Source organism: Ochlerotatus camptorhynchus, unplaced genomic scaffold (genome assembly GCF_037179485.1).
Source record: "Ochlerotatus camptorhynchus isolate MF236.1 unplaced genomic scaffold, CSIRO-AGI_Acam_v1.1 ptg000082l, whole genome shotgun sequence".
NCBI lineage: Eukaryota > Metazoa > Arthropoda > Insecta > Diptera > Culicidae > Ochlerotatus > Ochlerotatus camptorhynchus.
The window spans coordinates 447,221-464,530 of record NW_027040572.1 but is presented as its reverse complement, the minus strand read 5'-3'; the positions used below and the strand labels follow the sequence as shown (position 1 = coordinate 464,530).

The following is a 17,310-nucleotide window of genomic DNA, read 5'->3' as shown; positions in this document are numbered from 1 at the left end:
TTATTCCTGAATAAATTTATTTTTTATGGAACTTAGAATCGATCCAGGATTACTAGTTAATACGTGTTTTATTAATTTATTTATTTTTACAGCCCACTCAATTGATGATGAAACGAAGATTTGTTGTCCAGAAAAGTTTTGAAATTATATTAGCGCTATAGTCGCTTTATTTATAGTCTGGCGGATAGAATTACAATCTATCAAAAAGCGGAACCAATTTGACCAACAATTAAAAAGGTACTATCAACTTGTATGACCCAAACTTTGAAAGTTAATTAATTAATCTTTATTAGGGAGGCTTTCAGCCTGGGGCTGGTTCGCCTCCAATCACTTTGAAAGTTCTTTCCTCGCCAACCGAAAGCTAATTAACAGCATCATCGGAAAGAAGAAACTTTTCCCAAACCGATGATGGTGTTGGTTTCCGTAGGCGAGCCTTGAATCACGGGAAAAGGGTTTGCAAAAGCTGATGTGCGCTTTTCTGTTGTTGATCGTGATATTATGCTCGATTGGTTCCGCTATTTGCCAGCTCAATTGTTTCCCGAGCGACTATAGTGTAAGAAGGTCTTAATTTTCATTCTATTATTGTATTATATTATTCTATGATCACAGACCTATTAAGAACAGAAAGAAAAATGATCATAATTTATCCTTACTACTTACAAGGCGGTGTTCTACATACTAGCATAACGTTCAAACTGTGAAATCCTTTTCTGTTATAATAAAGATGCTGAACATCCGCAGGAGGTGGAAAAATCCTTACGTGGGTACCATCGACACATCCTATTACCCCTGGGAATCCAGCTTTTTCGTAGAATCCAAGTTTTATCGCATCCTTTTCTGCATCTTGCATAGGAAACTGTATGACCATCGGGCAAACTTGGGTTTCTAAAATATCAATCACAGATGCCAAAGTCTTCGATAATGTGGGTTGTGCCATTCCTGCGAACACATCGTTTCCTACACCTTTTTGGTAACTGCCTTCAGCAAAAAATCTTAATGCTGCCGATAGTTTTGTTATTGGTAGCACTGATGAAGATCCAACGGTCACTCCTAGTTTGTGTTCCACTATGTTGAGTAAATATTTAAAGAGGTCCTTTGAAATCCGAAAATATTTAACAAACCTGAAATCAAAACGAACTTGGAAGTTATTCTAGATACTTTATGACAAAAACAAACTTACGCATCGTGGGGTAAATCAAGAGGATTGCTCATATCTCTTAATCTTCGACGTTCCAGGCGCACCATAGCAGCTTCAACGTGAGAATCATCGCTCTCGTCATCACTACTCCAAAATACAAAAGAGCTCATAGCACACGAGATACAAAATTGTTTAAGCACTTATTAATTATCACGGATTATAAATTTCAACTAGTTTTATGGTGTTTTTCGAGTTGAATTCTATTATTTTTTTTTTTTCTTTGTGTTGTCCTTATTTTGGACGGCTAAGACCGCTCACGGTCCATCTCGCCACTGTGGTTGTCGTGTTTCGTGTTTGGTGGTTTCTTCGATGTTGTATCGTCGGTTTCAGTTTATGTTTGGATTTTTGTTCGTTTAATGAAAGCTACAATTTCTTTCAGGTCCGTCTCGTTGTTCTCTTTTAGGATGGTGGTCAGCGGTTTGCAGTATTCTAGCACGATATGCTCTGATCTTTCGATGTTGAACTTGGGGCAGTAGTATAGTAGGTGCTGTAGGTCTTCCGTTTCGTCGCACAATTCGCAACTATCGTTTATTTCCCACCCCCACTTGTATCTGCGCTCCTTTGTGTTTGTGTGTCCTGTGCGTATCCGCCCGATGATAGTTTTCTCTTCTGTGTTCAGGTTTAATCCATGGAACCAGATTTTTTCCCCCGGCGTTTCCATTATTTCCAGGTGCCATATTCCTTTCTCCTCGGAAATTTTTCTGTACGATGTTATCCAGTCGTCCCAGATGTCAGCTTTCGCCAGCAGGATGGCATCGGGTAGTGTCAGGGAGTTGTAATTTGTTTGTGGTCCTTGAGTGGCTCGAACCGCTTCTTCATCAGCCTTTTCGTTACCCGGAATCCCTTGGTGGCTGGGAATCCATTGCAGCTTGATCTTGTAGTTCCTGTCTTGTTTCAGCAGTTTGACAATTTCCCACGCCAGGAAGTTTTCATTCTGCTTGCTTCTGTTTCGGATGGTTTGACAGGCTCCCTTGGAGTCGGTGAAAATCACTGCTTTGTGATATTTTTTCTCCTTTGCGAGTTCAATGGCCGAGCGAATAGCCAGTAGTTCGGCGTTGGTGATGGTGTAATTAGGGTTGATTTTCTGCGTCAAAACTTGCTGGTCTGTGTGGTCGTACACCGCCAGTGCCGTTCCCGTCGTCGTTTTGGATGCATCCGTATAGAGGTGGTGAAAGTCTTCATAGTAGAGATTCTTTATTTCCAGGAATTTTAGGTTCCAGAACTGCTGGCTGTAGTTTTCCTTTTTGTTTTGGTGCTCAAACATGTCCTCTTTGATGTTCCTCTCCAGTGTGTAGTCCGAGTACTGCCGTCTATTCAAGAAGGCTATTTCGCTGTCTTTCGGGTTCATTTGGCATATGATGTAGTTGAATTTGACGGCCGTTTCCGTCCAGTAGGATCCGTTTCCCAAGTTGTTCCTGATTGAACGATCGGAGAAAGGCTGTAGCTGATTGGTGTGGTAGGTGCTTTTCAGGAGCTCCTTCAGAGTGAGCAGCTCCCTTCTGATGTCCAGCGGCGTCTGTCCGGTTTCGGCGTGGATCACATGGATTGGTGTGGTTTTTAGGTAACGCATAGCGCTGCGAAGGTACGAGTTGTAGCTTCTGAAGGTTTGTTTTGGCCGCATTTCCGTATATTTGAGCTCCATACTCTAGTCGGCTGCGGATGATGGCGTTCCCAATCTTGACTAGTGTGTTCGGGTTGGCACTGCTGCTGCGCTTCCCGAGCATCTTTATTATTTTTACTTTTGCGGCTGCTTTGTCTCGGATGTCCTCGATGTGTTTTCTGTGTGTGAGAGTCCTGTCGACTGTATATCCCAAGTATCGATGAGTGTTGTTCAGGTCCACGTTCTCTCGTCCTATCCTGATCCTTACTACGCTGGTGTCTTTTCTCGTGAAAGCGACTGCAGCGCTTTTGGAAACGTTGATTTTGAGTTCCAGTCTGGTGAGCTCAGTTTGGAGCTGGGATAGATAGTTGTTGGCTTTTGTTGCTGCATCTTCTGGACTGCTGCCGGTTGCCACCACCGCAAAGTCATCCGCGAACTGGACGAGTTCGCATCCTTCGTGTTCTATCCGGTGCAGACCACTGGTGTAGAGGTTGAAGAGGATGGGTGACAGTGGGCATCCTTGGGGGAGGCCTTCGCTAACCTCTCTGTGAGCGTCTCCTTCGTTTGTTTTGAGGACAAGATGTCGGTCGCTGAGGTAAGTGTGAAGCCAGGAGATGATCTTGTTTGGGATGCTTAAGGTTTTTAGGGTGTTGAGCAGTGTTTGCAGGTTCACGCAGTCGAAAGCCTGTGATAGATCGAGGAATACGACGACGGTGTCCTTCTTTGCCAGCTGGGCGTCCTTCACCTTGTTGACGACGTAGTTGACGCAGCTCTGTGCCGAACGGTGTTTCCGAAAGCCAAACGATCGAGGAGGGTGTAAATTCTCTATTTCTGCTATATCAGCCAGTCTGCTGTTGATCACCGAGTTGATCAGCTTGAGATTGATGTTCATGAGAGCGATGGGTCGGTTCGATCCTGGGTTGAGCGGGTCACCTTTGTTTTTTGGAATTGGCTTTATTTGGGTGGTCCTCCACCTTTCCGGAATTACTTCCGAAACGAAGACTTCGTTGAGCATCTCACATACCTTAACTTGCATGTCTAGCCTGAGGTTCTTCAGGATGCCGTAAGACATGCCGTCTTCTCCTGGGGCCGAGTGGGACTTTTTCTTTTTTAGGGCTTCCAAGATTTCCTCGACCTGGAGCGCCATTTCGTAGCCCTTTAAGTGGGAGGGGGTTACGGATGTGGGTTTCCCAACCGGTTTTAACTTCCCATCGTAGTAGTATGCGAGGAACTGTACTGCGTCATCCAGCGTGGTTTCCGGTTTTCTGCTTACCGGCTGGGTTAGCGCGGTATCCAAACCCTTGATGATGTTCCACAGCTGTCTGGGGGGAGTGTCCTCGTCAACTGTTTCAGCGAGTTCCTGGCAATAAGCCCGTTTTGCCTTCCGAATGAGCCTCTTGAGGATAGCCCGTGCTTTTTGGAGTTCTAGGTGGTTGGTTATGCTCTTGTTTCGGTTGTAGATTCGGAGCTTCTCTCGTTTGGTCTTATAGCATTCGTTGATGTCCTCGGACCACCAGCGCTTCAGGTAATTTCCTTTTTTATCTTTGATTATGAAGCTGGCTTGTTCTATGCTATCCTCGAATATTGTCTGCATTTCGTCGGGGTTATAGATGTATTGAGGCTTCAACTGGTTGATCAATTCCGCTGCTTTGTCCTTGTTGACCCGTTTCATTTTTCCTAGTGCCACCGGAATCTCACTTGCGATTTCGATGACTATCGATAGATGGTTGCTTCCGAATTCTTGTGGGACCACTTCCCAAGAAGCCTTGGTTGCTAGACCGGCGGTTGCCAGAGAGAGGTCGATCGCTGTGCTGCTTCTGTTGACCGTGGACATACATGTTGTCGTACCGTCGTTCAGGAGGATAAACTTGGAGGGTTCCAAGATGCTGTTGAGCAGGTTTCCTTTGTAGCAGTTGGTCGCACCGGGGTCCCAGCTTCGATGGTGACTGTTGAAGTCGCCTCCGATAAGAATTTCACCATCCATGTTGTCCAGCTTCTCGAAGAGTTCCAGTATCTTGCTTCTGATTTCACTGAGAGGACTATATCCAGAGGGAACGTATACGGAAACCAGTGTGAGCGGAAAAAACCCCTTGGTTATTTTGACCCCTACAACTTCGACCGGTAGAAGGTCCTCGAACTGTACCGTTTCGTAGTCCAGGGTCTCGTGTACTAGAATTCCGACTCCCCCGTATCCTTGATTTCGCCTGGCAGATTCCAGTCTAAAGTGAGCCAATCTAAAATTTTCTTCCTTCCTGAGCCAAATTTCCTGCAACAGTGCCACGCCCACCGAGTTTTCCGAAAGGAACTGGCTGAGCTCTTCGCGGGTATCGACAGGGCGAAGGCTTTGGACGTTGTGCTGCAAGATTATCAGCTTTTTACACTCCACTGTGAAAGCTTGTGTTGGTTCTCGTGGTTTCTCCTTGGAGCGGTTGCCCCTCGATGATTGATTGGATGTCTTGTCCGATGTCGACGAGTAGTTGGTCCCTGTCCAACTCTGACTCCGCGTGTTGTACCCTTAAGCCGATCTTTTGTTGCAGGTCTCTCAGTGCTCCTACCCAGCGTTTGTGTCGCACCTCTGCGAAGAATTGTTGCCGCAGCCACGTGATGAAGCGTTCAAAGTCCGTTGCCTTGAAAGGGTTCTCCTGGCATATGGGACAGGTCGAAGCGAGTTTCCTTAGCCCCCCACGCTCACCTTCCTCGTTGGGTGTGGTGGGTTCCTGCCTTTCCCGACTCATGTCTCGGGAGCGAGAAGACTGTCTTCTCTGGGGCCTAGGTCCTGCGAACGGCCAGTTGGGTTGATCACTTCCTCCGAGCCTTGGGAAATCACCTTCATTTCCCTCGACTCCCAGCTGGTCCAGGAGATTGAATCGATTTTGTAGCTTCGGGAAGTGGGTTTCTGCCTGGGTGAAAGTGATCTGCCTCTCCCTCATAGTTTCTCGAATCTTCACGTGTCTTTTTCTTTCTAGGCACTCGATATCGCTTGCTCCATGTCTGAGTTTGCAGTTTGGGCATTTAACGTCCATGTTGCAGTCTGCCGTTGAGTGCGTGCCTCCACAGTTGGCGCATCTTGCACGAGAGGTGCAGAACTTGGCTCCATGTCCGAATCTCCAGCAGTTCCTGCACTGGCGGATGGGAAAAATGTACAATTCGGGCCTGAAGTTACAACCGAAGATCTTTACCCATTTTGGCACTTGCGCACCCTCAACTGTTACCTTGATGTTCGTTGTGTCCAGAAGCTCTCCATTCCTGCTCCGTCGCTTGATGCGTTGAACTTTGGTCGCTCGGTGTTCTGCTTCTATGTTCTCCAACATCTCTTCCTCATTGAAGCTGGTGGGGACTCCCCTGATGAAGGTGATGGTATGATCCCTGCTCTTGGGTTCGTACAGTCTCAAGTTGGCATCTGCCAGCTTTAACTGTCTCAGCTGGGTTTCGAACTCGGTGTCAACCTTGAACCTGAATTTCCCTAGCTTGGAGATTTCAGAGAAATCGTGGAACCCTTTGTCCCTTAGGTATTTTCCAAGGAGGGTAGGATGACTTGGGAAGTCTTTTCCAATGTCGATCATCTCGAGGACTACGGTTTTGCGTTGGGCTTCCTCGTTGTGTGCCCCGTCTTGCGTTTGCTGTTCCAGTGTGTTACTTGCAGCTTCCTGGTCCTTTTTTTTCGTTTGTCTGGTGACCCGTCCAGCCCCGGTCTTCCTGCTGTCAGCAATACGCTTGATCCTTGCTGCGGCCTCCGCACTTGATCCTGCCATGGTAGGTCCGGAGAGAGCTTGCTATGTCGATAGGTTTCACTCTCTGATTCAACGGCTTACGTATTTCCGTCTTCCCGAATTTCCCCGGAAAATTCCCGTATCGGGCAGTCGATGGCCTACACCAACTATAATTTCTCTTCTGTTACTACTTACAACCCTGCACCCTCGAGCCGACGAGTTGAGGTTAGGTTTGAAATTCCCTTGGTTCTCCTCAGACGATTCTTGCCTTCCTTCCGGTATCCCCCTTCTTCACTGAATTCAAGAAAATTGACGGAAAAATTGGTCCGATTCGGGTACGATTACTAGCTGGAAATCGCACTTGTAGCCTGATACGCCGCAGGCTTATAAATCGAACACCACGGGACACTTCCAGCAAACACAAATGGCTGCCATAGATTTTTCCCGAAATCGATTTCACTCAATGTCAAAACGGCAAATTTTATGCGCAAAACACCCGAAACAAATCGATGCTTCAATTAAGCCACTTTTCAAACACTTTTGCCTAATAAAATTTACATAGGATTCAAATTTTATTTGAACTGAAACAGAGCACACCACTCCACTTTACAACCATTTTTTCCTGAAAACGTGAACTTACGAGCGAGAACTCGTGTTTACTTCTCGAATTCTATTATTTAAAAAGTAGAACCAAGTTTTAAAGCAGCAAAAAAGTAAACAAAGATTTCGACTTTAGTATCCAAAGGGCCAATTTTGACATTATCATTTTGGATTAAAAGAAATAGTATGCAAATTCGTTTAAAAATACTTTTTTATTCCCATTATTGCTCTAAAACATAAATTGGATCCATTTTTTCTTGTTTTCTTCATAAAAAAGTAACTAAGGTCGATAAAACACAAAAATACAAAATACTTATATTCCTGCAAACCAAAACCGCATAGGCCCTTCACAAAAACTATGCAGATTTGACAATTATCGAAATGAACGCCGTATCACTTGCGGTTCACTCTGTCACCGACCTACAAATGAACCTCTCACGGCACCCGAGTCCGAGACGGTTTTATGACAGGTGGGCAGGAACTCACAGTCTCCCAGTGTTGGTGAGTTCTTTGCCGTTAATGTTCACGAAAAGTTCACTATTTTGCTATTGGAAGATTGCCGTAAAAGCTCGACGCAGATGTCGCCACTGCATGATGATGATAATGTTGACAGACTGCATATAAAATTCGTGAAAATTTGCATTAAATCATAATTTTCATCAAGCCTGCGTGAAATCCTTCCAATATAACATTCGAATTGAAGAAGAAAATGTTTTTACGATCAGACTGATGTGCATCTTTGACTTTTCCAGATGAACTTTCATAAGATATATTCATTTCATTTCACGGCTCCATCAATGCTGCATCGTACGTATGATGTAAACAGAAGTAAATTGCTAAATTACTCAAAATAAAGATGATTTGTCATCTTGTTAACACTTTATAAACCATCGAGCACCATTTTATAGTATGATGCGTGTTGAGTAAATCAAGTTCCATTGCGTTTTCCGTCGAAAATTGTGAGTATCAATATGTTTACCTAAAAAAGGCCAAAATGAACATTTATTGAAAATTGGCGTCCTATACAACCATTTCTACATTATCACCAGCATGATACAATCTTTCCTAAGTAAATTCACTTAATTTCCACTTTCATCCTAGTGGAAATCGCACAAATTCACCATTTTCCGAAAAATGCAGCTGCGCAGGAGGTAACCTCTACCTGTGGGTGTAAACTTGTTGTGCCTAATTTTCCATGAAAACATCTCCGATCCATACCGAAATAATAACAGTTAGTTTGCAAACACGTTTTCTTACACGATTCAAGCAAAAGTTTCCACCGGAAATTATTAGTTTTTTATTTATGTACCGATTTGCCCCCAAAATCGTCTGTTTTACTTGGAGAATTTGGAAACTATCCTCCTTCTAGTAGTTCTCACTTCGAAATGTAGGTGGCGAAAGCTTGGAAAAGTTTCACTGCAAGACGCCAATACAGAAATTCAAAACAAAAATTTTATCTGCGGATTTGAACAGTTTTTGACCTGTTTCATACAGCTAGCTGGCATCCCTATCTTGTTTGCCTTGCCTTGAAAAGAGCTAACATCGCTGCGGACCCGCGAATTGCGGGCCCCACTGACAGCTCATAATTTGTAAACAAATAGAAGATTCAAGCCAGAATTTCAAAAAAGGCGTGACTGATATTATGGATATTCTTAATATTTTTGCTTACATTTTGTGAAAAATAAACTTAGGACTCATAAAATATTATTTTCTAATTTTCTTCCACGAAGTCAACCATTTATATGGCATAAAAGGGAAAATAATTTCATTTGATAAAAATAAGACAATTCAGTCACGCCATTTTTGCAGTTCACACTGGAATTGTGACGTTTCAGATGTTGGTTTCAATAACATGGCGGCATGCCAGCCAGCTGGTTTCATACTACCGGAAGGTGTATGCTGGTCACAAATGCCGTGCCAAACTGATTTCCTATGAAATTAATCAATCTTTGATGTGAAATTCGCTAATAAACACGAGGCGCATTTCTTATAGCAAACATGCCATAACAAAATGGGCATGGTTCATTTAAGTAAACAAACTAACACTTCTTCCGACTGTTACACCTATGTATTAGCCGTCTCGACCCGAGTCGACTTTCGGAATCAAGTGAGAAGAATCACGTGATGGTGAAGTGACAATTCAGTACCAACATTTCAAAGGGGCTTAATTGCTTTTGTAAACAATGGCTTTGGACGTCGATTTCTCGCAAATGAAAACCCACCCCTCCAAATTACCAATGCTAGCTGATACAGGAAACATACCTCTGCATGCTGGTGTCATTCATTTTCATGAGTGAGCTTTCATTCGCGAGAAATTGACGACTAAAGCCATTGTTTACAAATGCAATTACGCCCCTTTGAAATGTTGGCACTGAATTGTCGTCTCACCTCACACGCCGCGCAGAATAATCACAATTAAATGTAATGGACGGGAAGGTCCACCAGGGCACCCGTATGAAGCGAAATGGATGGGAAGTGTGGAAATGTTGTGTTGGAGTTGTGTCTTTAAAATTTCGTGAAAAGAGGGTGGGCTCTTCTCTCGACTCATTGGGACATCCTCCTGTTGGATGGTCTGTTTTTTGACCGGTTGTATGATCCTGTTGTTGGAAGGAGATTCTCATTTATTCCGTGGATGCACGTGGGCGATGTTGCTCACGGATTCACCCAAACCGACCCTTCATACAATGGCAGGTTGAATACAATTAGAAGCTTCGGCTTTCCTCAGCTGCTAGACGGACGAAGGCAGTGCAAAGCGGGTGCTTTTCAACTTCGCCAGCTGACCAGCTTCATGGCGGATCTTCTACGAGGACACCGGTGTGGCGAAAATTACGTTGGCCAGATGGTCGTTCACCAGCATTTCGTCGTCGGATAGCGAACGGGCCTTTAGGACAGCCTTTATGGAGGACGTTACCTTCCATTTTTTTTTGAGAGCTGCTGTCCATGACGTTTGTTTTCTGTGCTGGTGGTGCATCCGGACTGATTTGTATTAGATAGGGGGAGGAGGGGCATACTGAACAGGTGGGACATAGTGAGCATCCCGCAGTTTGGCCCTGGATCTCTAGCTGCATGAAACAAGTCAACTGGTAGTAGGTTCAATATCATTGTGATATTGATCCTACCACCAATAAATTGATTCCGAACGGCCGGAAGTCCAAGCTAGTGCACGGGATGCTCACTATGCCCCACCTGTTCACTATGCCCCTCTTACCCCTAGGGCGGTAAAATGTATGCATTTTTTGTAATAGGGATCATTTTCAAACCAATTTTGAAGGTTCTACAGTGGCATCATTTTCAACCATTTGAGTCCTATTGATATTTATTATTATTATTTTTTTATTTTATGGCGTCGTTTTGGGCTGTGAACCATTTGCCGAGTTAAATTTAACTCGTGGTTAAAAGTGACATTCCGAAAGTTATTTTCTATGTTCGAAAATCCCCGTGCTGTCGATCGACCGGTTTTGTCAAAATTTAACTTCTTGTCTGTCAGAAATAACCATGCTAGGATAGCAGGGTTCATCGATAACTTTCCATCTGTCAAATTTTAACCAAAAGTTTAAAAAAATCGCCAAATGGTTCAGAGCCTTAGCAGTTATTTTTTTTTTGCTGTGGCATCGTTTTGAACGATTTGAGCAGATTTTGCGTTTTCTGTAATGGCGTCGGTTTGAAACGATTAGGGCAGGCTTGGTAGTTTTTTTTTCGCAATGAGCAATTTCAGGTGAAATGGGGCACTAATTTAAGAGATGTGTGTAATTGAAAATTCGAATTGGAAGTGCATTTATAGCCTACGTGGTGACAATTTGTGGACTCTACAAGGAATCACCTTAGACTATTTTGTTATTTAAATTAGCTCTGTTTTAAGGAAACAAGCCACCACACTTACACAGAAATGGTATGATTCTAACGCAGATATTTTATCTGGAGGACCGGCCACTAAAGGCCGACGCACAATAGATACGTTTTCGGGTTTTTTGACAGATAATGCATGGGCTAACTGTCAAAAAACCTGAAAACGTATCTATTGTGCGCCGGCCTTAAGGCTGTGAACCATTTGCCGAGGTCAATTTAACTCGTGGTTAAAAGTGACATTTCGAAAGTTATTCTCTATGTTCGAAAATCCCTGTGCTGTCGATCGACCGGTTTTCGAGAAGGATTCACCCACGGTTGTCAAAATTTAACTTCTTGTCTGTCCGAAATAACCACGCTCGGATAGCAGGGTTAATCGATAACTTCCCGAAAAAAATAACAACAATAATACAATAAAAAACAATGTAACAATAAGACGAAAATTATTGTCTTAACAATGATTTATATTGTTACCTGTGTTGTTACGTCTACAATAAATTTACCTGCTGTACAAAACAGTAAATGTCATGGTAAATGGAAAATTTACAATAAAAAAGGAGGGTTGTTAAGTATCTTAACAATGAAATTTTCGTGATTTTCCCATATAATTCTTTTTCAATAACATTATATCAGTGCTAACATTTGAAAACGGCACAAAAGCCATTTGTAAACAAATGGTTTGTGGGCCCTTTACTCGCTACCCGAAGAACGCCCACGCAAACCAACAGCATCGTCAGGAAGGGGAAAATTTCCCCTACCCGATGTTGCTGTTGTGTCGCGTGGGTGTACTTCAAGTAGTGAGTAAAGGGCCCACAAACCATTTGTTTACAAATGGCTTTTGTGCCGTTTTCAAATGTTAGCACTGATATATTATTGTTATTTTACTGTTGGTTGGCGAATTTATTGATTAAAAAAAATAACAGTGTACTTTAGAGTGTATGTGTTGGCTTGACAGATCTTTTTTATCGACTTTAAAAATAAATCGAAAAAATAAAACATCGCCCCGGGAAGGGAAGGGGGTGGTATGTCTGTTACGGGTGAGTCCTTTTTTTACTGGTTATGGATTGAAAGCACGACAGCAGCGCTGTTTTATATCTTTTCAGGTTCAAGCAGAACGATGTGCAACCGAACCTGATAGAATTTCCCGCCGTTTTTTAGGAATGGGGCGGAGCAAAAAGTTTCTTTTGTGCAGAATAGGGGAATTTACGTATTCTCGTCAATCTAAGCAGCGTCTGCACTTCTACTAGCATTTTCTCAGCGTCACGCACATATATGATGTGTCTGTTTGTTTACATTCATCTGCTGCTTGCTTCTCTATCCATTCCAATCGACAGCATTTTTCAAAACGTTTTGAAAGCGTTTTTACAACGCTCCAAACTTCTCAGGTGAGTGTGACTATTGTCGGCAGCCTCTTTTTCTTCGGCAACCTTCCCATTAGAACTGCGTGTTAACCAGCTGTTCTATTATCGGCAACTCGAAATCAACCCCATTTTGTAGTGCGTATGCTTTATTTGAAGAAAAATGTAGCATTACTGGATTGCTCGATCGTTCAAATATAATCAGATTGAAGCTGAAAGGCTAAACAATCGTTTGGACACATTCAGGGAAGTGCGTTGATGGGAAAACATAGTGAAATTAACGTTTAAATTTAGGTTGCCAAAAACAGTCAATGGGTGCCGAAGCCAACATTTACCCTATGTAAAAAAGGATGGACTTTGAATGTTAATATAATTGCATATAGAGGTACCAGATATGTTTTACAGTTTTTTTTCGTACCGAAAACAAGGATCAGATCGTTTGCGCTTCACCCATTCAGTCCAGTTGATGTACATTTATGGTTCCAACTGAGACTCGAATAGTGTAGTAGTCAAGCAGTTTAGTCCGGTTTTGGCTCGCTCAGTCGAGTTGTTCGAGTTGCTCGTTTGTTCGTGTCGTAGTGCCGGTTGCATCGTGTGATGGAAAGGCAGCGGTCCCGGAGCAAGCTCCATGAGAAAGTGGAGAATAGTGGTGAAGGTAGCTCGTGCGTACCTATCACAAATAGGTACGCTACTCTTCCCACCGATGTTGGGAATGCCCTACCAGCGGAAGTGAGCGGACGAAGAAAAGAAAGAAGAATCAGGGCCAGTCCGATGGTGCGAGTGGCCGTGACACCATGACGAACGTCAGCGACATCGGTGAATTCGGCGGTACCGTCGAGCATGAAAATTCTGCCGTCCCGAGTGCGGCAAAAGTCAAGCTTCCTCCACTGGTGGTGATGAAAGTGCCACTCAACACGCTCATTAGCGATCTCACATCGCTGGGCGTTGCAGCTGAATTCAAGCTGAGCAGGATCGGCACCAAGGTGATGCTGCGTACCAAAGCAGAGTACGAAGCAACCGTGAAGTACCTGAAGGATTCCAGGGTGGAATACTTCACACATGACATCCCCGGCGAGGGGCACGCAATAGCCTTCTTGACTGCGTTGGATTTAAAGTACAAGGTGTTTAACTATGTAATTAAGTAATTAAAAATGAAAATTAAGTATTTCATGTAATTAAATTTAATTTCACGTAATCAAAGCAGTGCCAGTGTAATTACTGTAATAAAAACACGTACTTCAATTTGATTACGTAATTAATGTAATTTAAAATTAATTTTCTGTAATTAATGTAATTAAAGTTACACAAATGTAATTAAAAACGTACCAAAATCCTTATTCTTGAAGTATTAAAAAAAAAAAATTAAGAAAACCCTTAACACATACTCGAATGAATTTATCTCTTAACTCTTCTTACACCCTGAAATACGCATATTAATGTTTTACTAGACTACAAATATGACCAATTCTGCGAATACTTATACTAAATTTCTTGGAGAGAGTTAGAAACTGAAATAATCCACTCGCGACAATCGATTTCACTTTCGTTTTGTACGTTCAACATAATGTCGTATCTAGTGCACTGTATTCGTTGAATAATGCGCTTTAATGCAGAACTAGAATAAAATCGATTGTCACGAGTGGGTTATATCGGTTTACAACTCTAGCGACAAAATACAGTGAAAAGGAAGTGATACTCATAATGAGGGCCGTGATTGCCGTACAAATGAAATGGGAATCACTTAGTTGTGACGACAAGTCTTCAAATTTTACATTTCCTTAAATTCAAGCAATTCCTCGAGCAAATTTCCTCCCGATCAAAAAATGTACGAATTTTAAGCCATGCTCGCAGCACAGTTCGACAGATGATGATATTAGCTTGTGCCTGAATTAACAGATTCAATGGAAGATGTATATGCATTTGCATTAATTTTCTGATGTTACGCGTGAATTCCTCGATTATTTCAATATTTCTTTCAAACTTAATATTATTATACTAATAATAATTAACAGATTTAAGGCAGAGTTCATTAACAAAAAAAAAATTATAATCAGGTTTTGGTTGCAGACACTAAGATGATTCAAACCAATTGTGTGCTTTTATTTGTATTATCGCCATCATATGATCACATCCGTATTCAGAATTGACGCGATAGCATTTATGAAATTCGCCTCCCCATTGTTCGTCTTTCCATGGGTCAACTAAACAATACTATGGGCAGAACTCCAAACCGATAGGAAACGATGAGTCCAATGTGCACAGGACACGAAATGATCGTTACCGACCAACTTGACACACTCAAGTTATCCGTGCTGGGAAGACAATTGCATACAAGCTGCGATTTTTTTCCGGAAGTAGCTCAGCGTGTGAATGTCCAAAGTATTCACCAGCTCCAGTGTCCGTTCAGCTGTCTGGGATAGCAAATTTGAACTCTTAATATGGTCATTACCGACGGAGTTTCGTAAAATAATGAAGTTTGATATGTCACACGAGGTTCCGGTTCTTATTGGGAGTTGGTTATTTAACCGGGGGGGGGGGGGGGGAGGGGGACAGTTAAATGGGACTGTGGACTGTCTAAGACCATTATTAACCGTGCAGAATCATGAAGTTTGATATGTCGCACGAAGGATTTTGGTTCTTGTCGATAATTGAAAATATACCCGGGAACACCGGAACATGCCAGGGAGGGCCAATGGGATCGTAGGCTCTCAAAAAGACCATTACTGGCCGAGTTCAGCAGAATCATAAAGTTTGATACGTCGCATGACGTGTTTTGGTTCTTGTGGAGAATCGGTCACTTGCCCGGGGACACAGGAACATGCCCGAGAGGGCTAGTGTGACCGTCGAATCTCATTAAGGCCATTACCAGCCAAAATTTGGAAAATCATGAATTTTGATATGTCGCACGATGGGTTTCGTTCTTGTTGAGAATTGGCCACTTCCCCGGGGGCACCGGAACATTCCCGGAAGGGCTAGTGTGACCATGGACTTTCAATAAGGCCATTACTGGCCAAGATTTGTAAAATCATGTTGTTTGATATGCCGTATGATGGGTTTTGGTTCTTGTTGAGAATTGGCCACTTCCCCGGGGGCACCGGAACATGTCTGGGAGGGCTAGTGTGACCATGAACTCTCAATAAGGCCATTACTGGCCAAGATTTGTAAAATCATGAAGTTTGATATGTCGCATGATGGGTTTTGGTTCTTGTTGAGAATTGGTCACTTCCCCGGGGCACCGGAACATTTTCGGGATGCCCAATGTGATTGTGAACCATCGAAATAGCTGCCACTGGTCTAATTACATCGTTTGAGAGAAAAAAACATGATGTTCATCGTGTGTATACTTATTACAGAACAATAAAGCCGAATGCCGACCAAAAGCGACCCCAACGGGAACCGAAATAACTCCTGAACCCTGAATTGATCAAAATATTTTCAGATGTATTCAGAAACTTCAATAAATTCAAGACAAAATTCAATTTGTTGTAAAGACAAATATTGAGAAATTATGTTTTTATAGCTAATTGAATTTTGAAATCTATGCAAATTTAGACGTTAGGCACGCAAAGGTTAACATAATTTTCTATTGTAATTCTGTTTTTGTTCGCATCCTCCAAATTAAATTCGTTATTTCTTAGGTTGAACCAGGTAGCACAAACTACCATTCCTTTCATTGTCGCATTCTCCGGTGCTTTTACAGGGGCGTGATCCAGGATATAGTTCATTGCCCTGCCAACACCTCGGCAGTATTGAAATCCGACTACATTTCCAATCACGAACCGATCGTTGTATGTGAATTGGCACCAATCACCAACTGAAATTATCCTTAACGTAGCAAAAGGGCCTGTGAAATTTTTGTTTCACGGGCCAATAACGAAAGGGTCTAACGGTACGCTGGGGGAAATTTAAGTACATTTCTCGTTGTATATTAATGGAGTTAATGTACTTAATTTATGCGACTTGTAATTAAAGCTGAAATTTGTACTTAAAAGTAATTAAATCAAAAAATTTCCGACGCTCGTAATTAAAGTAATTAATCATGTAGTTAACTGTAATTATTGTACTTAAAAAAGGCTTGCGTAGGAGTTAAAGGTTATTGCGTGCCCCTCGATCCCCGGTGAGAAGCCCTTCAAGGTAGTCATCAGGGGCTTACCGAACTTCAACCCCAAGTCGATCGAAGAAGAACTTAAGGACCGTTACAAGCTAGCCCCTATCGCATTCTTCCGGATTACGAGGAGAGACGAAAACGTGAAAACGTACACGGATTGCCTTTTCCTGGTTCATTTCCAGAAGGGAACGGTGACGTTCAATGCGTTGAAGGCCATCCGCTCCATCAACTTCATCATTGTTAAATGGGAGCCATACCGTGGCGACCGTCACGACGTCACCAAGTGTCAGCGTTGCCTGAATTTCGGGCATGGCACCCGAAACTGCTACATCAATCCGCGCTGTGGCAAATGCACCCAAAATCATGTTTCCTCCGAGTGCGTTGTCGACGAGTCGGAAACGTGCAAATGCGCCAACTGTGGTGGAGCTCATCAAGGGTCCGACAAACAGTGTCCCAAACGCGAGGATTTCAAGCGGATCCGAAAGCAAGCGTCCACAAGAAGCCAACCAGGACGGAAGCAGGAAAACACTCCGGCATTCAGGGTGGAGGACTTCCTGCCTCTTCGTGTTACGCAACACGGTCAAGCAAATCCACGGGTGTAATCCGGCCCCCGTCAAGAAACGTCTGGTGCCTCAACTGGACAAAGCTCTCCATCCCCCCTGGATTCTGGAGAAAACCAGCAGCACAAAACGCCAATCCCGATCTCTTCTCTGCGGATGAGCTGATGAAGATTTTCGTCGACATGACCAGCGTTCTTCGTCAGTGCCGCAACAAGCCCGAACAGATCCAAGTGCTCGGTAAGTTTATCATTCAGTATGGCGTCTAAACCGTTAACAATAGTCACGTGGAACGCTTGCTCTGTACGAGCCTAAAAGTTCTAGCTTGCTGACTTC

At 43.1% G+C, this 17,310-nt stretch overlaps 2 protein-coding genes across 2 annotated transcripts; one reads left to right on the top strand and one right to left on the bottom strand.

Moving 5' to 3' along the window:
• Positions 1-1,308, bottom strand: LOC135698057 (putative nuclease HARBI1). The gene is made up of 4 exons (XM_065217919.1): positions 1,181-1,308; positions 680-1,121; positions 597-611; positions 1-78 (listed from the first exon to the last, which is right to left on the bottom strand). The coding sequence occupies exons 1-4, from the start codon at positions 1,306-1,308 to the stop codon at positions 1-3; spliced, it is 663 nt and encodes a 220-aa protein (XP_065073991.1).
• An 11,795-nt stretch (positions 1,309-13,103) lies between these two features.
• LOC135698056 (uncharacterized) lies at positions 13,104-17,019 on the top strand. The gene is made up of 2 exons (XM_065217918.1): positions 13,104-13,442; positions 16,393-17,019. The coding sequence occupies exons 1-2, from the start codon at positions 13,104-13,106 to the stop codon at positions 17,017-17,019; spliced, it is 966 nt and encodes a 321-aa protein (XP_065073990.1).
• The last annotated feature ends 291 nt before the right edge of the window (positions 17,020-17,310 follow it).

Excerpts from the sequence above, each read along its gene's own strand:
- LOC135698057 (XM_065217919.1), bottom strand. The coding sequence starts at position 1,308 with ATGAGCTCTTTTGTATTTTGGAGTAGTGATGACGAGAGCGATGATTCT. Across the intron at positions 1,122-1,180 it reads CTTGATTTACCCCACGATGC|GTTTGTTAAATATTTTCGGA; the intron begins GTAAGTTTGTTT and ends TTTTGATTTCAG.
- LOC135698056 (XM_065217918.1), top strand. The coding sequence starts at position 13,104 with ATGACGAACGTCAGCGACATCGGTGAATTCGGCGGTACCGTCGAGCAT. Across the intron at positions 13,443-16,392 it reads AGTACAAGGTGTTTAACTAT|GAGTTAAAGGTTATTGCGTG; the intron begins GTAATTAAGTAA and ends AGGCTTGCGTAG.